The 22,122-nt window shown below is 38.0% G+C and overlaps 1 protein-coding gene across 3 annotated transcripts in view; it reads left to right on the forward strand.

Moving 5' to 3' along the window:
- COL11A1 (collagen type XI alpha 1 chain) overlaps positions 1-22,122 on the forward strand; it is a 234,301-nt gene that overhangs the window by 105,777 nt on the left and 106,402 nt on the right. For all 3 annotated transcript variants that reach the window (XM_075131591.1, XM_048861614.2, XM_075131590.1), the window contains 7 exons: positions 5,001-5,054; positions 7,742-7,786; positions 9,210-9,263; positions 9,348-9,392; positions 13,152-13,205; positions 13,828-13,935; positions 21,501-21,554. In XM_075131591.1, coding sequence (XP_074987692.1) covers positions 5,001-5,054; positions 7,742-7,786; positions 9,210-9,263; positions 9,348-9,392; positions 13,152-13,205; positions 13,828-13,935; positions 21,501-21,554 — 414 coding nt within the window. The remainder of the gene's footprint in view (positions 1-5,000; positions 5,055-7,741; positions 7,787-9,209; positions 9,264-9,347; positions 9,393-13,151; positions 13,206-13,827; positions 13,936-21,500; positions 21,555-22,122) is intronic.

Below are 22,122 nucleotides of genomic sequence, written 5' to 3' on the forward strand. Positions count from 1 at the left end.
TCCTTGTGTTTCCTGAGCAGTAACATTCTGCTACAAGTTCTAATTATGTCCATTTCAAATTTCACACTCCTAGTAATTTTCTCCTTTCCTCTTTTAGATCCCTGATTGATTCCACTCTGGTTTCCCTCTCATTCGTGGTTTAATATCTTCCTAGTGTTCTAGTATTTCACTTCTTAGTGGAAAGGATTGAAGGGGATTTCAGGAAACAATACACAGACTTCCTACCTGCCTGTCTTCCCCAGAATGTTATTCTTGGAAGATGGCTGTGTCCACAACATATTCATTCCACAATCCATCACGAACGCATAGCACACCTTTCAGCAGTCAGAGGTTCGGGGCCACACAGCATGGTCTCTGCCACTTTATCTTGATATGTTTCTTTCAGATAATGTGACCATTTTTCTGTTTCTGAAGTGCCAAGTACAGGTCAGCTATGTGAAGTAAAAAAGCTTTTTCCCCCTCCACTGAGTTGTATATATTTATTGTAGAAACAATCATGCCATCTACATTAGAGCAAAACTCCCACTGTAGTCGATGGGAGTTTTGCATGAGAAAGAATCGCAAAAACTGGCCTTGCATGCTCCTCTGTTCTTGCATGGAATCACTCGGATTTTAAGTCTTTTATCCCATAGTCGTTCATACTTTGTCCCTGATATCTATATCAGATAGCTTAGAGGTGTAAACTAATTGTATTTTGTATATGCAACACCTACAATTAAATATATTGTTTATGGGTTTTTCACAACAGTGATTCACTTAGGGGATGGTTCACTAGCCATTATAATAGAGATTACAAGGATAAATAGGCTGAAAAGGTGTGAAGTAGTTTGTTTGTTTCCTACCTACCCATATACGTACCTTATTTTTTGAGTTTTCTTGGCTTGGTAGTCTTTTCTGTTTTTGAGTTTAATATTAACGCAAATGAGCTGGCAAACCAGCTTGTTAGCTTTGTTACATTGTAACTTACTGCTAGGTAGAAATGTTATATTTGTTCATGGGTTAAAAAAGGGAAGGTAGATATCCCAAAGTTAATGAAATTTTTTAAATAAATGTACTGTAGCAGTGACAGATGTCACATTTCATATTAAAAAATCCAACCTTTGATCTTCATCGTTATTTCCACTAGTTTCTCCCTACAAAATAGAAACCATCTTGCACCCGCCCAGCATTATATACATTTCTATGGGCTACATACCCTCCCAAAACGTCAGAGAGACAAGAGTTGAGTTGATATGGAATGTGTTACATTTCAGCTGTAGTCAACCAATTTTTTTAAAAATCACATCTTAAAGACATAACCTTGCATTTGGAATAGAGTGGAGTCAGACCACCACAAAGGCAGAAATTCTACTGGAGCTCCCCAGAATGCAAGATAACTTTGTTCACTGCTACACCTCTTCAAGGAGTACAGCATTCTCCAGCCAGTGTCCTAGGCCCATTCAATGTGCTGGTGAGGAGTGGAAAGAACAGGGCCATGCCCTGCCTCATTCCCACTCCTTTGGGGTCTCTTTTACCCATGTGGAAGCACAGAGATTGTAATGCCAAGCACAAGAATTACAACTATAAGTGGCCTTGTGTGGGGCCTGTACAGGAAGATGACTTCAGTAAATTAAACACTTACATGCATAAGGCTTTATATGCTGGATAGACTTCAGAGTATATTGGCTTGTGCAGTATAAACTTCATGAGCTGAAGGGAGCATGCTCTCCTCTCTCAGGTGGCCATAGGCATCCCTATGCAAAAATAAGTTTGACATCCTGAGACTACACACTCTCTGTTGCTCCAGTCCGTGTAGTGCTTACACACTCAACATGGACCGAGAGTCATCTTAGAAACACCATATCTGTAAGTTCCATAATTGTCCCTGAGTATCTCAGAATAATAGCCCCAATTGGGCCTACTGGGAGGGGTTTCAGACCAAGGACTCTGGACTTGGTTGTGCCAGAAGAGAGGAATGGCACTTGGAGAGAAGGAAGAATGCAGGCCACTCAGGAAATTAACTTTTATATGAAATGTCTGCAGGAGTCTACTCTCCTAGAAACTTTTCTGTGTACAAATTGCCTTGCACAAGTGAATTGTATAAGAAGAGGTTCTGGCAAGTAAAATATTAAAAGGAAGTTTTTCCACCCAAACCTGCCCCCATAGAATGATTCCCCTTTCCAGAGTCATCTCTAAAGTTTTTCATGTGAAACTCACCAACATCTAAAGTTTTCTCCTCCTAAAACATACTGGCATCTAAAATTTTCCCTGCTTACGTTACATGTTGGCATCTCTGATATTGGAGGACCAAGCAGTGACATTTGAAATATTGATAGAAACCTTTCCCTCTGACACTGAAAGCTTTCCCGGTCCAAACCCAGTCAGCATTATTTGTCTATGCTCAAACCCAGTCACATCAAAATTTTCCCCCATCTAAACCTGCTAATATAGGTTTCCCTCACAAAAGTTTCATAACAAAATTTTAGGTGCTCTCTCTTTTAGGATCAGGCTCACACTAATAGATCCAGATTTTCTTTAAAAGTTTGCGTTGATTTGAGGCAATATATTCAGCACAGCCAATCCATCAAGATTACTCATTCTCGAGGGCCCAGTCCTGAAAAGGAACTCATGGGTAACTCTGCTCACATGGGCAGTCCAAGTGGTTAGCTGCGAGAAAAGTTTCTCAGAGGTATAAGTGTATGAGGGATGTAAAAAATAGCAGCAATCATATTGCTGCCAGCATACCAGAATATACCCAGATGACTAATTAGAAACCTAGCAATCTTAGGTCAGTGTCTTGCACTAATACAGGAATGCCTGTTTGATCTCTTGCTTCCTCTTTGGTAAACCTATGTACTGAGAGTGGGCACACCCACAGACTGGGCATGGACAGGACAAAGACCATAAGGACACTGATGATTTTGTAGGAGTTGCAGTTGATGAATGCTGTGATGCCATGATGGTACTAAATAAGAAAAAATGTCCAATAAAAAGGATGCATTTGTCATTATCCAGCTAATGTAAATTGCCCTGGGTGATGATGACTTGGATGTTACTAATTTTAATTTGGTCTGTTGATGTTCATTACAGGTTGACTCACATAGGTTTTGATAATGCATTTGTGATTAAAGTATCATTTTGTTTTGTTTGGGCTACATATTCTTGAAACCCTTGGGAACGAATGTTGCCAATTTGCTTTGCTGCTCTTACGTGGTGTAGACATAGACATGGTGGTTGGAGACTAGGACCCAACCTGGGTTTTTTTTTTTTGGGTATAATAAAATTTCTAGTTATATAACATGGATTTTTGGTTGACGGACAGACATCAAACACATCTCTTGTGACTCTTTGAAGATCATCAGCTAACCTTTCATTTCCAAAAAGTCACATTCTGTCCTGCCATGCACACAGCTTACCCTCTAAATGTAGCTTTGTTTTTGTGTTTGAAACAGTTCAAGCCAATGAGCCAGTTCTCACCCCTGGGTTCTGTGACTCACCTACATCATTCAAATTGTTCTTGCTTTGCAACTTTAGATGCTACGGCCTCTGGCCTCCTCTTGATTATGGGTGATATCCTGGCCCCTTTAAGTCAAAGGGAGTGTGCTATTGACTTCAGCGGGGCCAGGATTTCACCCTTTGTCATTTTCTGTTCTTTGGATATTACTTTGTATAGTGAACAATACATCATATTTCTCCACTTTTTTCTTTCATGTCTTTGTGTATACATTTTAAGGGTGATTGATATGTGCAACAGTTACATTCTCTCCATCATAACTGGGATGGTCTATTTCTAAATGTAACTTTTGCCTTGTTTTTCCTCCTTGTGCCCTTAATTTCTCATCTGCCCAATGATACTTTGTGAAAAACAGTGCATTTTTCAAATGGCCTCTACTCAATCATCTTCTCTCTTACAACCCAAATAAACATATTTTTACATCTTTCTAATTTGCATATTCATTGTATTTGGAGACATTTTCAAAAAGAAAAGTTGGTAAAAATGATGGTGAATCTGAAAATTGATGCTGAATGTACTTTGATGCTGACGTTTTTCACACAATTCTGTAAAAGAACATTATTTTCTGGATGTTATTTTTTCTCATTTCATCACCTCAGTTTAACTCAGTTTAAAAACAACATGTTATTCCTTCTCCCTCATCTGTCCTTTCTATTTAATTTCCTTCCCAGGTGCCTGTGCTTTTGTTTAGTTTTTCTCATTCATGCTATAGCAGCTGCTTACTACTCTCTGATCTAACTTCAGACAGCACTGTTTTGATGATTAACATGGTTATAGGAATCTCACACTTTCTGAGGTAAAAGGCAAGTTAGTTTAACATTACAAATGGATATTTCTGAGGTACTGGTGGTAGTCAGGTGGAGCAAGTATTTCAGTATCCAACTATATCTAGTTGAAATATTTAAAGCCAGAAGAGAATCCAAAAGGAAATACTTTTTTCACACAATGCATAATTAGTTTGTGGAACTCATTGCCACAGTATGTTGCTGAGCCCAACAACTTGGAAAGATTCAAAGAAGGATTGGCTGTTTATGTGGATAACAAAAATATTCAGTCATAATATTGATAACACAAATTTTGAAAGGGAGATAAAACCTCATGCTTCAGGCCTTAAGTCTCTAACTATCAGGAATAGGTTATCTGGTATCTGTCCTCTGAGGGATTTCTTCCTTCTTCAGGGACAGGATACTGGACTAGATGGACCATGGGTCTGATGCCATATGGCAATTTCTCTGCTCCTTTCTCATTTGCACTAGTGAGCACTGAGAGTAACTTTTTTGAAGTCATTGGAATTGTTATGGATTTACACTGGTGTAACTGAGATCAGAATCTAAGTCTCTGGATCTAGCTTTTGGAACACTCTCAACTTTTATTTTTTCCCATCACTTTGTATGCTTTAACATATTTCTTTTTGTTCATAGTTAATTTATTTGTTGTAACCTATTTTAGCTTGAGCAACCTATTTGTTAATATTATTCCTAAAATGTATCCTTTTTGTTGTGTTTAGGGACCACAGGGCAAACCTGGCCTTCCCGGACTTGCTGGTTCTGATGGGCCTTCTGTAAGTAATATAGTATTTTGTCCTCTGAATGTCTACATACTGTTCAAAATCAGTATGCAGTTTTGGGTCACTGCATGCAATGTACTGCATTACAAGAAGAAAAGAAGCAGTGCTCTTAGTTGGGAACAAACTTGTAAAACCTGTGTATACCTCTGTATTATTTGAACTTGAGGCATTATTAAAGTTAGGGGGCTGCTAACATTTGCTGAAGCCCTTTTAAAAATGTGGACCTTGATAATCAATTATGCTTGTAACATGTGCCAATAGCCGGGGAGACATACAGTGGATCAAATCCACTGTCTCATTTATGTCAATGTGGCAGTGTAAATGGGGGATAAAGTATGTACCTATGGCCACCAGGAAATGCTCTTGATTAAGGGATTTTCTCAGCTGGCATAAAGCTGGTTACACCTTACTTCCTCACAGCTCCTGATCAGGGCATATCAAGGGAGTGGACCCCACTCTTTCAGGTTCTTCATGGGGGCAGGATTACCAGAATAAGAATCTTCTGAACATTAGGAAACTCATCTTCATGTAAGCGCTTACCCCCATGAGTTACTGAACTGACATGAGCAGCTCTACTAAACTCAGTGAACACCCAACAAAGATTTTTACTTGAATAAAATTACTTACATTACTGTTCAAAATCACGCCCTAAACCTAGTAACTATAAAACCAGTACGCCTAATGACAGATGAGAGAGAGAAAAAGAGAGCTTTCTTGTATCAAAATGTTTATATTTTTACCTCCAGTAAGGGCCACTTAATTGTAGGCAGCACAATTCCTTATACTGTCCCCCTCAGTCCTTTCCCCACTATGCCATTTCCTCATATAATAATCTTTCCCCCTTTCCTAGGTCAAATTCCAAGCAAAACTCTCAATGACCTCAACAGGAATTTTGCAAGGTTAAGAACTATAGACGTTGTCCCAGGGGCATTAAACTAGAAAAAATGAACGTATTATGGATACAGAACTGCATCCATGATCGTCAATCTCCCTTTTGCCTGCTATTGCAGCACATCCATACAGACTGTTGGCAATGCATATTAAGGCATCGTTGGAGATTCCAGTTAGACTTGAATCTTTGTCCACTTGTGCAAGTTCTTCTGGCTTCTGAAAACTCTCAGCCCTTACAAACATCACTGGTATTTGAAAACCTGCATTTTGTTACACATAAAAATCAGAAATAAAGACAAATGCAGTGAAGAATGAATAAGCACACACGTAGTGTTTGCATGTGTATGTGTGTGCCCGTGCATGAACCACTGCCTGCACCCCACCATCTGCCTAGACAGTCATCTCCCTACCTTGTGCATGGGTTTGTTTGGTTGAAAGGTAGGGCAGGCAGGTTAAGTCGCTGAAACTCTTGGTAAGCATCACCCCTGACAGAGGTAGCATTATAGAATCACAGACTTTCCATGCAGGGTAAGTAGTTATAACTTTGCGCACAATAAGATCATCTGCTTGAATATTAGTTCAGATTTTCAAACCAAGATGCATTTGTTTGAGTAAAACTGAAAAAAAAAATGTTAATGCTGTTTGAGATGAGCAAGACAATAAGTTGTTTCTACCTATCTGATATTCATCCTTCTAATCAATATTGTAGAATGCATAGATATATATCACTTACTTTTATCTATTTAAAATATGCTATTAATGAAAGGTGTATATATATATATATATATATATATATAATTAATAGCATATTTTAAATTCATATTATCAGCTAGAAAACTAAACATAAAAATCAGAAGTTTATCAGTTAAAGATTGGCAGGTATTTAAAAATCTGATATCAATTAACATACTGAAAACACTTTTTGAAAGTTAATACCACCAAGAAGCTAATATTTAAGAAGTGGCTACACGTACAGCAAAACTAAAGATTTACTATACCCTTCAAATAAGAGTGGATCTACACATAGTAGAAAAAGTGTTACTTGTTGATTTCCTCAAACTGTAATCTGCCATTAACATTTTAAATTTCACTTTAGTGTAATTTTTGATGACAGATCAAAAATAATCACTGTCGTCTCCCACTGGGAATGCAGTGAGGAATTATCCTTTCGAGTGATCTCCCTTTCTCTCTCTCACACACCCACAAAAGCTTAATTCTTGGGCTACATTTCTAGTGGGAGCTTTATATAACTATAATGATATAGAATTTAAACAGTAGCAGCCTGCACCCCTCAAAAAGTTTTATTTTAAAAGTAAGCAATGATTTAAAGGAAAAGCATTTACTTAATGCTATAAATGAGACTAGATCAATCTCATTATAGGCCTCTCAGACAACTCCTGTAACCTTTTTATATGGTTTAGGGATTTCTGCATGAAGTTGTATCATATAGGCTCTTTCAAAACACTAAAGTAATCAAATCAGAGTGTGTCTTAGATTAAAAGACTCCTGCAGTTGAAATATTAACTGGATGTGATCAAAATATTGCTTAATACATTCCCAATAATACAACTACTGTCCAGATTTCTCTTTGTTATGTAAACTAGTTATATATTAAAACAGTAAATCTATCCTCAAAATCAAAAGGTGTATTTTTCATGCTCTAATCCAGAAACAGGGCTGGATTTGGGGTCATCATGATGTTAAATTATTTAAAACCAATTTATTTGTATAATGAATTGTTTTTCATGAAGAGCATATTTTCCAAAAAATATTTATCTTTCTGTAATCAGGGTCATCCTGGCAAAGAGGGTCAGTCTGGAGAGAAAGGTGCTTTGGTAAGTTTCAAAACTTCCATAAACATGTGCCTATTCAATTTGTATTTATTTGTTTATTTAGTAAATTTGTCAACCATGTAATCTGTTGCTCTTACAGCTATTGGGATCATAAGTGATAGAAAATGCATCACCCATTCACAGCATGTGTGTACTGACAACCATATTTATTGAGTGCCAATCTGTGAACTCCACAAGCAGTTTTACTTTAACAAGGCACTCTATTTATATTTATTCATGTCTACTCAGGATTTAATAAACGGTCACATGTTTCAGACAGATAACTTGCAACTTCTTTGAGTTTGCAGTTTTATAGTGTGTGCTACATGCTGAGACTATTGAGAGGCTCTGTGAGGGGGGTATAGCAAAACACACACAATCAATGGATTTTTCAGTCACTTGCAGCAAGCCAGTGGAAAATAATTTCTTCATTGTAGTGAAATATTTAAAGGGTTTGTAAAGTTCCCTGCCATGTTAAGGCCAGATTCTGAAACCCTTACTCATGCTGAATAACACACTACTTCCCGAGTAGTCCTACTGAAGACAACGGAGTAAAGTACTATACATTATAAATAGTATAAATCAGGGTATTAAAATCTGGTCCTTATGCTGCCATCTATTACATGTTTGGGGGCCTTTTTCTTTACTATGAGGCCAGGAAGTATTATGAAACAGGATGTACTATTAAAGTAGCAAAGGTTTATCTTCTCTTGATTTTATATTTGCAAAGGTATAGTGAAATAGATTTTAAAAAATCCTCAGGATACAATAAATGCCAAAAAATCCCCAGTCGGTATCAATTAAACGTTGACAATTTTTAAAAATCAGACCATGTTGACTTTGGGGAATTTTTAAGAGAGACCATGATTGATGGATTTATTACTCTGACAATACAAACACTGAAAAAAGGAGTCAGATTCGGCAAGATCTGTATATATGGGAATAGCAGCTGCCTATAGGAGAGTAGAGTATGGCACAGAATGTGAATTTGTGAGATTTTTTTTTAAATGATGGGGAAGGGTTAGTAGAGTGATATATTCTTATGTCTTTATCTCTAACACATAGCTTCTGCCCTGTGCAGACATCATTAACACTGGTGTGTTCTCCTTATATTTTCAAAATTATCTTAATTTCAGATTATTTATGTTGTGAGTTGATGTTTTTAGCACGTTGCTTTCATATGAAATTCCCCAAAGTATAAATCCACAGCAAAACCATAAATAGATCCACAGTAAATTAGAAAAATGCTTTGATATGCCCACAAGTTTTTGTAGGGGCAGTCAGCCAGAAAAGCCTGTCGGTCCAGTATTATTCCAATGACTTCCTTTAGACTACTTGTGGTACAGTTAAGGTAAGTGGATCGTACTTCGAAAACTATTTGTTAACTGACTAACATACAGAGTTTTTCTAATCCAATGTATTTTAGGGGCCTCCAGGTCCTCAGGGTCCAATTGGCTATCCTGGTCCTCGTGGTGTGAAGGTATGGTTCATTTAAAAAAAAAATCTGAATATTTGAAACTTTCTGGTTATGTACAGTGAGGCATTTTCTCATTGTTTTCTACAGGGAGCTGATGGTGTCCGTGGTCTCAAGGGCTCCAAAGGTGAAAAGGTAAACATAGAATTGGACTTGCTTTTGTTTAAAAAAAAAAAGTGTTTTTCTGTGTTCCGGTGAACAAAAGGGTCTCCTTTTTTCAGTGCTACATCTTTTATTTCCTTCTCCCAAGTACTGTTGTTCCCAGGCAGCAGTGGTTACTTTTCACCATCCACGGGGAATGTATCAGGCCTGAATCTCCACTGCCCTGCACCTTGCATAGCTATTTACATCTGTGTAAAATGTATGTAAAATTCTACCAGATCAGAGCAATAGCATTTTCCACCTACTTTGCACAGGTGTAACTGACTTACACACAAGGTTCAGGGCAGTGGAGAATTAGCCTTCCCTCTTTCCACCACTGACAATAGTAGATCCCTAGAAGCTTGTCACATCCAAGACACTTGTGACAATTATTACTTTCACGACTGTGATTCATACTATAGACTAGATTCTGTATTTCTTATATACCCAAACCTTCCATTGACTTCCAGACTTTCTGGTGTCTGAAATGCAGACAATAGACCAGATCCTTTGCTATGGCAAAGATGTGCACAGCACAAATAGGGAATATGTGTGCAAATGTGATTAAAACTCACAATGCATTCTCCCAAACCTCCTGCTGCTGCTATATGCAGGGCCATTTCCCCTTCATGAAGTTAGATCACACTCAGGCTGCTGCAACCTCCATTAGCTTATAGTGGCCCCTTGGGGCCAAAACCCCAGCCAGGGATTGTCATAGGGATATCCTAGCCCTACCCTCTTTCCTCAGTGTTATAACTGCAGGAAGTGAAGGAGTGGCATAAGAACCTCTGTGCTAACTCTATCCCACTGGAGACTCCTTGCACTGGGCTGATCCTTCTGGGGATGGATGCACAAGTTTTAGAGTCAGTCTGTCCCAGAACTGCGGTTCAAACAGCCATCTCACATAGGCATATCTGGCCTTATTGCTCTGTTACCACAGAGTGTACATTTATTTTTCAAGACTGAAGGTTCGCTCTTGAAAACTGCCTTTGACATGAGTACTGGAGAACAGCCTGAAGGATCAAGCCCCTGAAAGGAGTTTCATGCTTTTGAAATTCTGCAGTGACAACACATTTTGTTCATTATAATAACTTTCTTCACTATACTACCAAGCTTTATATAAACATGAGCTATTATTCAAAATATAGCAAACATGCAATGAGGATAAATAAATAACAGATTTTTCCATATTGATAAATAATGAGATAGCTGTATCTCCACAAATAAATAGATATAAAGATACACAGTGCTCAATAGTTCATTGTGTTCTTTGAATAGGACTTTAAAAACCAAGGTTTGGACATTAAAGACATCATGACATTAAAGACCTCCTAGCAGCCTCTATGATCCTAACAGTTGTTTGATGATAGCTGCTGTATGACCCAAAACATTAGTGCACACCTCAAAATTGACACTGATGTACCAAATACATAGAAACCTCTGAGACCACAGGACATGCTCTAGTGGAGCTTATATGTCTGTTACATATAAGCATTATTGATTTAGAGCAGTCAAATACTACTGTGAAAAGCACAGTATTATGAGAAGAGAGAGGTAGAGCAATTGATCTATCTGCCACACCATTATTGATCTCAAGTGGTCCCAAAGTTGACAAGGGAGTTATGACTCTGCATTGACCAATAGACTATTTATAGAACTCTGTTTTATTTTTTATTACCTACAGAGTAGGGCCTTAGAGATTCACTCTCGCCTCCAAGCTGAACTAAAGTCAAGATCCTTTAGCTCTCAGTAGCTTGAACCTCACTCTGATGGATGAAGAGTTTCAGTTCATTTGGCAACTTTTTGATCTGTGATAGGCAGCTCTCAATCCTTGTGGGTATGCAAGGTGTCCTCATTTATTTGAACCACATTATTGTCCATGGGTATAATCGAGTAACTCATAACTAAAGCCTTTTTTAGGTTTCTCATGCTCTACTTGATCAACACCTCTCTTTAAATGTTAATAAATAGGTATTTGTAACTCTAGAATTTTAATGTCTGGATTATAGAGTGACCTCATGGGACCTTTTACCACTATCACCCAAAACACAGACGACCTATCAGTTACCTAAACCTTTTCCTAGTGTGTCTTTTTCCCATGAATCATGACCTGCTACAGCACCTCATGCTTTGTGCAAAAACCTTACAATCCACTGAAGAATGAGATTTGACTGTACTTGTAAGTTTTGTAAGGAAATTAAAGTGCTGACTTATCATGGCATATTTCTCTTGATCCATTTACCTCTGGAAACACTTTTGTCATGGAATAATTCTCCTTGAAATATTGAATGGAATAAAAATAATGTCATGGTTTTAGGTTTGTGGGCCATGTCAAATTTCTCTGGTTGGCATGGGAAAAGAGAAAACTCTAGATATAGGAGTGCAATCTGTTGACGATGAAGTACAATGCCCTTACTGTTTTATTAGCAACAACTGGAGCTCATTGTCATTAATTCTAGACTGACATCACCAATACTTCTTCACCTGAAGCACATCAGCATTATAGTGAACCCCTTTTCTACAAGTTCGTTCAGCAGAGAGAGAGCTTCCATCCCCAGCAATGAGGAACAGCAACTAAAAAATGTACTTGCCAGAATTTTCTATGGCCTTGATATCAGAATGGTAGTTGCGCAAAGACTCAGATGTAGTCATAGTGGACCAAAAACTCCTCTCAATTACATTAGTGCAAATCTGGAATAATTCCATTGATTTTTTTAATGTCAGTGGAGTCACTATCCAGGTGCTCAAGTGTAACAGAGTAGAATGTTCCTCACTGTTGGCTATTTTTATGGAAACATGGACAACTGCATAATATCTTTGAGGAGATTAGCTATCTGTATATAAATAGTGTCCCCTAGGATCCTAACATGTTCTGATTCAACCACTATGTACAAACACATCCTTAAGGTGTCAGCGTGTTTATCTTTGCCATGCTGACTAGATCATTTTCTTTTAATTACCCATAGAATATATGTTTGTATCAACCAATGAACGTAGCCATTGAGCCACCTTTCATGCTTTTACATTTGACCACTCTATGTGGACACTACTGTTTCCGTTAGCTTTGTGTGGCACCATATGCTGTGAACATGGGTATACGTATGTTTACATGAATAAAGAAATATCTTTTAAAGTTCAGTGAAAAAGTTCAGAACTTTTTAAAGTTCACTTTTAGTTTTATAAAGGATTTACTAAATCAGTAAGGAATCTGTTGACCTTTCTTTCACTAAACTTTAAGAGTTGGTTATTCCTTTATGATGCTTTTGGGCCACTAATAAAAATAAATAAATAAAAAGGATGAATGGTTCTGCCAATGGACAGAACAATATTAAGGTTTAGTTGCATTGTCAGTCCATCAACCAATTATGAAAAAGGATGAAGATCTTATCAGTAGAAAGCATAAACAGAATAAAAACTTTAATGTATAAGGATGGAATTTAATGCAGAAGATCATTGTCTTCTATGAAGGAGTTCATAATAAATTCAGAAATTTATGTCCTGCCTACGAGAGCTTCCCCATTATTCACAACTTTTTCCCAAGATGAGCAATCATTCAGTGTAGCTGCATAGATATCTATATATTTGGATATAGTAATGGCCATATTAAAATCATTAGGCATGTGAAGTTCTAAATTGAATGGAGTTACTGCACTTATTATGCTCATCCACTTAGATTACCTAATGTTTTAATTCCATTTGTAAAAGTATCTTTTTTTAATGAACACATTTTTCTATATTTTGTGCTTTCTTTAGGGTGAAGATGGTTTCCCAGGATTTAAAGGTGACATGGGTCTTAAAGGTGACAGAGTAAGTATTTATATAGGAAAATATAGTACTTAGAAATTCTAGCTGTTAGTTTGTGAATATCACTTTAAACTTATTTATAATTAAATGTAACAAGCAGTGTTTTCATTAATTTATTTTTAACCTGCACACACGTAGATTTGGGGCCAGATGCTCACATGCTGGGAATCAGCATTACTCTATTGACTGCAGTGGAGCTCACCAGCCTCAGACTTCATGGTTTTAAGCTAACATTACCAACAGACTAATTGGTTATCCAGGCATCCATATTTTCACACTAATTCCATTCCATGTATAATGTACTAGATTAATCCTGAGGGCCATATTCTGGCTGGTGCAGGGGAAATGGTGTAACCATATTTCACAGGGGGCCTCACCGATCCTCCAAAAGTGGTGTTAATATACACCCCTATCCTGGGTTTAAGTAACCCAATGCCCAACCCCCACAACTCGAATTCTGTTACTAGCACAAAAGCACTAATATTTTTTCCTAATCTTCATTTACATTTGTTTTCAAGTAATTGTTTGTTTCATAAAATAAATCCTAAAATGTCCTGCTATTGCAAACAGTGTATTGGTATGAACATAGGCAGTGGCTCTGTATTTATACCATATTGAATTTTAGGGTGAAGTTGGTCCACTGGGTCCAAGAGGAGAAGATGGCCCTGAAGGTCCAAAAGGTCGAGCAGGCCCAACAGGGGACCCAGGTGGTGCTGGGCAGGCTGGTGAAAAGGTTAGTAACCAACAGCTAATGTAAAGAAACATTGCCTCATAATGGAGATCAAACCAGGATCTTCAACTCCAAAGGCTGTTACTGCTGAAAGTAGTTCCTTTAGCTATCTGAAAGCCGTAGGTTATGGCTGCTGAGGGCAGCTACTAGAGTGATCTCAGACACTACACAAATAATGAAAATTATTATTTTGTAGCTATCCATAGATATGCATAACACTTCCTGACACATGAGACAGCTAAATCCTGTCCTGAGGAGCTTACAGTCTAATCTAACAAAGACAAATATGATTCAAAGAAAATTTGACACCAGCATGGATGGTGACAGTGCTAGAGAGTAGTTTGGCATTGAAAGGCTACACAGAAGATCTGAAGGAGCAGAAATTGCTTGGTGAATGGGAAAAGATAAATTGTTTTAAAGTATGAGGAGTATCATGACAAAAAACACAAAATCAGGAGTGGCAGAAGGAGAGAAAGGTGCTACTAAAAAGGAAGACTGAACAAAGTGTGGGGCATTAGAACATAATGAAAAACAAGGACTGAGATGTATGGAGCGTATGCGATGTAGAATCCTGAAAATGAGAATAATGATCTTGAACCAGTTTCAGAGTGATAACCATGTTAGTCTGTATCAGAAAAAAGAACGAGGAGTCCTTGTGGCACCTTATAGACTAACAAATTTATTTGGGCATAAGCTTTCATGGCCTAAAACCCACTTCATCAGATGTATGGAGTGGAAAATACAGTAGGAAGTTATATATATATATATACACACACACAGAGAACACGAAAATATGGGGGTTGCCTTACCAACTCTAACGAGACAAATCAATACAGTGGGCTATTATCAGCAGGAGGAAAAATCACTGGGAGTGGATGGGTCATTACACACACTAAAAACTATTTTCCCATGCTAAATTTTCCCCCTCACTGTTACTCACACCTTCTTGTCAACTGTTTGAAATGGGCCATCCTGATTACCACTATAAAAAGGCAACCCCCATCTTTTCATGTTCTATCTATCTATCTACCTACCTACCTACTGTATTTTCCTCTCCATGCATCTGATGAAGTGAGTTTTAGCCCACGAAAGCTTATGTCCAAATAACTTTGTTAGTCTATAAGGTGCCACAAGTACTCTTCGATCTTGAACCCAATACAGAAAGAGAGAGGAAGCTGGAAAAGGGACTCAAAGGCATGGTATGTAAAAGGTCAGAGTGCCATTTCAGTGCAGTGTTTTTGGTAGCCTGGGCCAGAAGAGAGGTAAGAAATAGGAGACCAAAAATAAGGGAACTTGTGGTAGAAAAGAAGTAGGGGGATGAGAATATAGGATGGAATCAGGAGGTGCAGTGTTTTAATCAGAGCTCTGCAGCACACAAATTGTTTCACAGAGGATTGTGAGATTTCAAACACTGGCTTCATTCTGAATTGGAACAAACCCCAAAATTTTAGAATTCTCCACAAAAGAAAAATCTCATTTCATTCATTCCATATCCAATTGGTTGTGTTTCATTTTGACAAAATCAAAATATTATGTTTTGATTCGAACTTATATACACACACACACACACACACAGACGGCTCAAGGCACCAGCGTTCCAAGTATTAGAAAGGGGAGGCAGAGTTTCCACGGTGGCAGCAATTCGGCGGCAGCCCCTCTGTCCCGCTGGCCATGGCGGCAATTCAGTGGCAGCTTCTCCCTTTTGCCGTCCACAACGGCAATTTTTTTTCACTGCTTGGGGGCGGCAAAAACTGTAGAGCCGGCCCTGTATATATACACACAATATCACACACAATATCAAAATGAAAAGCCCTTTCAAAAACAAAAATGTAAATGTTTTGTTAAAAAATATCAAAATGGGTCATTTCAACACTGTTAGAACTTATCCCCCCCCCCCACACACACACACCTTTTTTTTCTGAAAATTAAATTTTGGCAAAATCAACACAATTTTGTGAAGTGTTTCCATTGACAGAACTGCATTTTCTGATGGAAAATTGTTTCAGCAAAGTTTTTCTGACCCACGCTAATTTTAATCCTGGCTGTACCTCAGTATAGCCTTATGAAAGTCATATCACTTTTCTGTATCAGTTTTTCTATCTTTAAAATGGAAGTAATGGTACTTAACCCTGAAACCTCATGGGGCCGATGTGAGGATTAGATTAATAGGGCCCTTTGAGATCATCTAGTCTGTTCCTCCTGTATAACATTGTCCATAGAACTTCCCCAAAATAATTCCTAGAACGTATCTTCTGGAAAAACATCCAATCTTAAAAATTGTCAGAAATGCAGGATCCACCATAACCATTGGTAAATTGTTCCAATGGTTAATTACCCTTATGGTTGAAAATGTATGCTTTATTTCCAGTCTGAATTTATCTAGATTCAACTTCCAGCCTTTGGATCATCTTTTTCTGCTAGATTGAAGGGCCCATTATTAAATATTTGTTCCCCATGTAGATACTTATAGACTGTAATCAAGGCCCCTTAATCTTCTCTTTCTTAAATTAAATAGATTGAGCTCCTTGCATCTATCACTATAACGCATTTTCTAATCCTTTAATTATTCTTCTTTGAACCCACTCCAATTTACCAAAATCCTTCTTGAATTGTGGGCACCAGAACTGGACTCAGTATTTCAGCAGCAGTTGCCAATACAGAGGTAAAATAACCTCTCTACTCCTACTTGTGATTCCACTGTTTATGCATCCCAGGGTCACATTAGCTCTTTTGGCCACAGCATTGCATTAGAAGCTCATGTTTATCCACCATGACCCCCACATCTTTTTCAACATCACTGCTTCCCAGGATAGAACTCCCCCCCCCCCCATCCTCTAAGTATGGCCTACATTCTTTGTTCATAGATGTTTACATTTATATTTATCTATATTAAAATGCATGTTGTTTGCTTGCTCCCAGTTTACCAAGTGATCCAGACAGTTCTGAATCAGTGACTTGTCATACTCATTATTTACAATTCTCCCATTTTTGTGACATCTGCATACTTTATCAGTGATGGTTTTATGTTTTCTTCCAGATCATTGACAAAAATGTTAAATAGCATAGGGCCAAGACCTGATCTCTGCGGGTGTCTGCAGGAAACTCACCAGCTTAATGACCATTACCCATTTATAATTACATTTTGAAACCTATCACTTAGCCAGTTTTTAATCCATTTAATATGTGCAGTATTAATTTTATATTGTTCTATTTTTTTTAATCTGAATGTTGTATGGTACCAAGTCAAACAACTTACAGAAGTCTTAAGTATATTATAATATCACTATTACCTTTATCAACCAAACTTGTAATCTCATAAAAAATTGAAGCTAGTTTGATAGGATCTATTTTCTATAACTCATTTTGACTTATATTAATTACCTTTAATTAACCTACCTCCTTTAATTCTTTACTAATCAATCCTGTATCCTCTGTTCCATTAGTTTTCCTAGTATTGCTGCCAGGTTGGCACTCCTATAATTACCCACATCATCCCATTCCCCTTTTTTAAAACTTGGCACAACAATTGCTTTCTTCTAGAACTTTCCCAGTGCTCCAAGACTTATTGAAAATCAACAGTAATAGTCAAGCAAGCTCCTCAGCCAGCTCTTTTAAAATTCTTGATGCAAGTTACCTGGACCTGCTGATTTAAAAATGTCTAGCTTTAATAACTGCTGTTTAACATCCTCCACAGATACTTTTGGAATAGAAAGAGTGTTATAATCATCATATGATGAGACTATATTGTCTGGTTTTGATCCAGATATTAAACAGAAATATTTATTGAATACTTCTGTTTTTTTCTGAATTACTATTGATAATTCTACCATTTCCATTCAGTAATGGACCTATACCATTGTCAGGATTCTTTTGTTCCTAATATATTTTTTTAAATTCCTTATTTACCTTAACTCTGCTGCCCATAGATTTTTTTCTTGTGTCCCTTTGCTTCCGTTATCATTTTCTACAATTCTTAACTTCTGATTTATACTTATTAATATAAGCTTCCACTTTCTTCCATTTGTTATTATTTTTATAGCTATCGTTGCTTCCCCTCTGAACCTGGTTAGTTTTTTTTTAAACCAGGACAGCCTTCTTCCTTGATTGAGGCTTTTTGAGGGGAGCAAATAGTAAGGCGTTCTTAAATTATTACAATTTATCATTCAATTTATCTGATTAAATTCCTCCTCGCAGCTGATCTGGCTTGTGTGTGTGTGTGTGAGAGTGAGAGAGATCTGGACTTTATTCTCTTGCACATTATAAATGTGATCATGTCATGATTACTTGTATCTAAGTCAGGGATCTGCAACCTTTGGAACGTGGCCTGTCAGGGAAATCCGCTGCCAGGCCGGGGCAGTCTGTTTATCTGCGGTGCCCACAGGTTCCCAGATCACAGCTCCCACTGGCCCTGATTCGCTGTTCCAGGCCAATGGGGGCTGTGGGAAGCGGCAGCCAGCACATCCCTTGGCCCGCGTCGCTTCTCGCAGCCCCCATTAGCTTGGAACGGCGAATCGCGGCCAGTGGGAGCTGTGATTGGCCGAACCTGTGGACACTGCAGGTAAACAAACCGACCCGCCAGCGGATTTCCCTGACAGGCCACGTTCCAAAGGTTGCCTATCCCTGATCTAAGTTATTATTAAATTTCCTTTCTGTGATCAGTTCCTCTTCATCTTTTAGGACAAAAGGTCTAATAAAAATAATAAAAGTCTGTTTTGTATTTAAACGTATACAGGACTATATAGATGCTCAGTATTAAGAGAGATGACCAGGATCATGGACTAGAGTTTCAGCAGAAGGAACTAAAAAGGAAGGAACATATTTTAGCGATAGTAGAGATAGAAAGAAATACTCTTTCATTATAAGTTGCTTCTTGTCATAAACATAACATTACTGTTCATAATGATTTATTTACATGGCATACTAGAAGTTCAGGAAAGGTTATATTTAAGACTTGATACTGGAATCATTCATAAACGGTCATCAAATAACTTATCTTAAGAGTCAGTTCACTCATTCCAAGAAGAGTTCTTTTCAGTTTTATTTAACTATTGGGAGCTATTTATGAATTAATGTTCCCCAAAATGTTGCAAAATACCCAGCCAGCTGATAACAAGGTCATGAATCAAAGAACGTATAACAAAAGAAGGCTAGAACTATTATCCTGGATGAATGGAAGCACAATTCAGATTAGAATATCACTTTGGTTGTATTGAGTTGTAACTGGATCAGCGAACAAGTTCTATTAAAACAAGAATTGAAAGGAACTTTTTCCCAAACCATAACTGACTCTTTAGTTAGCTTCTTTTATAGCATTTCTGAATGCTGAATTTTCTGTTTTCAGCCAGGATTGAGAGTACTGAAATACCATAAAAAAGGCTATTCCTACACCATATCTGACCTGCCAAAAACATGAAAATGTTAGGATTCTCATGGGAAAGTGTATTGGTGTCATGAGATTTACAAATGAATGTACGGTTTAAAGAGATTTTCAGTATAGCCAACTCCAAACATTCCAAATATGAGTAAAAAATCATGAGATGGGGGTAAAAACTCATAAGATTTTAAAATATTAACAAATTTAGGGTTCTGTTAATTTGCATTCTGGTTTTTGACCCTTAAGGGTTCATTTTTTTCCAATTTTACTCTACAAAGCCTAGCAAGTTACTCACCCCTCCCCCACATTGAAAGATGAGTTTTTTTCACAATCCTCTTGACTTCAGGAGCTGGAGCGTTAAGAAAAATACCAAATACCAGGAGACTTGTGACAGAATTTTAAGAGTTAGCAGCACTGTTGGCTTAGTTTAGATGAGCCTCTGAAATATATTTGATCCAGATTATTCCCATTTGTATGGATACTAACTCCTTAAATTCCATATCCTGAGTCAAATGTCCAGCCTGAATGCTGGGCCAATATGTGATGGATTGGGGGAGAGTGCTCATTGCTGTCCATGACATGAGCTGGCTGCAGAATTGCTCTGTGAAGGCTTCTGCAGTCTAATGGTTGTAATAGTCTCTGTGACCCTAACATCTTGCCACACCAACATGAGGGTGGGAGAAAGGGAAGATCCATGTAATAGCAGCAACCCATGCCCTGTCCTCTGCCACACACTGGGAGGTCTCCACCATGCAGAAGGTGCCCAACCTGGTCCAACCCCCAACATCCTGAAGACCACTTTGGTCCTTCTGTGTTCCCCACTTTCATGTGGCCCTGCTGCCAGGGAACCTTCCACACCCCAGGAGGAAGGGGCTGAATTTGCTCAAATAACAATGCCAGTGTGGAGCATACTGAAGAAAGAGCAAATGGACAGAGAGGATCTTGTCACCAAAAAGACTCCAAATAGTCAGCTTAGTCCTGGCTCCCATTGAAATCAGCAGAAAGACTCCCACTGAATTTATCAGGGTGTGAAACAATGTCACGCTGTGAAACTTTTCTTTTAGGGGATGCTACCTTAAGTAGTTCTAATGCATTCAACTGACTTTGATGTGGAATATAACTGTCAGCATGATTATCTTTATAAATGGCTGAATTCTTCTTTAATAATATCTCCTGCCAGGCACAAACAAGCTTTCATGAACATGAGTTATATTCTGCATCTCTATTCATCTGCTTTATTTTTTTAAGCACACACATTTATTTTGTCAAATGCCACTTTTCAGGCAAGAGCTTCCCCGTATCTCTTTTCTAGCATCCCAGATTATTGCTGGAGTCCAAGATTATGTTTCATTCTCACATCTTTTCTGTAGAGACCACTTCAAAATTGTGATGGCCTGGAATACTGCAGAGTGTTTACAATACCCATATTCTTCTCTAGTGGCTCTGGCTCTTAGAGAGCAAAACAACTTTTCCTTTTTTTGAAAATGACAAATTAGCAAACATTCTTTGTTTCATCACCTAAGACTATGGAGTGGGACCTACACTATGAAATCTGGACACAGCAGCATTCTCTCCTTCCACCTTCAGGCAGTAGAATTAGTAACTCAATAGCATCAATCTACTCAGCCTATTTTCCTGTCTGATGCTGGGAAGACAGCCAGCTTTCTCAAAACACACCACATATTATGTGATATTGGATTATTCTTGGGGTATGATTTTCAATGATGTTTTCTGATATAGTTTAGAACTCTTCAAGACAACCTGTGGTGCTTGATCTTCAAATATCCATTGGCTTTCATGGAGATTATAGATAAACAAAACACATTAGCCAACATGTGGTGCAACATGAAAAGCACTGTTATGGGAATTGCCTTTTGTGTTAAAGGGTGTGTTAATGTTTTGTTGCCACCATCACTACATTACAGTGTTGAAAGAGTGTTTGGGTGAAATCTTGGGTTCATTGCCGTCTACGGCAAAACGTCATCCATTTCAGCAAGATTAGGATTTCATTCTTGGAACTGAGGTTTTGGAAACAAAGCCAATTGACCACTTCTCAGGAGGGAAATAGGTGAAGTATGAAGATGAATGTAATAAAATATTTGATTGTATATGTTATGGAAGGAAACAAACTTTATATAAAGTTATGACTAAACTATTAAGAACTACTAGAAACAATTTTTTTTTTTAATTTCAGGGTAAACTTGGGGTTCCAGGACTGCCAGGATATCCAGGAAGACAAGGTCCAAAGGTAAATGAGTTAGTTTTATTTATGGCACTCAAGAGTGGGTTTGCTGTGGACAAATGAACCACAACGGCAGCTGTTCTATTAGTTATATATTTAAGGAAGGAGGACATGTGATGGGATGTTAGATGGGGTGGGATCTGAGTTACTACAGAGAATTCTTTCCTGGGTATCTGGCTGGTGAATCTTGCCCACATGCTCAGGGTTCAGCTGATCGCCATATTTGAGGTCAGGAAGGAATTTTCCTCCAGGGCAGATTGGAAGAGGCCCTGGGGTTTTTTTGCCTTCCTTTGTAGCATGGGGCATGGGTCACATGCTGGAAGATTCTCTGCACCTTGAAGTCTTTAAACCATGATTTGAGGACTTCAGTAGCTCAGACACAGGTGAGAGGTTTATTGCAGGAGTGGGTGCGTGAGATTCTGTGGCCTGCATTGTGCAGGAGGTCAGACTAGATGATCATAATGTTCCCTTCTGACCTTAATATCTATGAGTCTATGAGCATCCAAACCCTGAGTTGTTTCTCACTCTGTTTTTCCTGACCATGATGTTTTAATTTATGTCAAAAAATGTGTTA

The sequence above is a fragment of the Caretta caretta genome, chromosome 8 (genome assembly GCF_965140235.1).
Source record: "Caretta caretta isolate rCarCar2 chromosome 8, rCarCar1.hap1, whole genome shotgun sequence".
Lineage (NCBI taxonomy): Eukaryota > Metazoa > Chordata > Testudines > Cheloniidae > Caretta > Caretta caretta.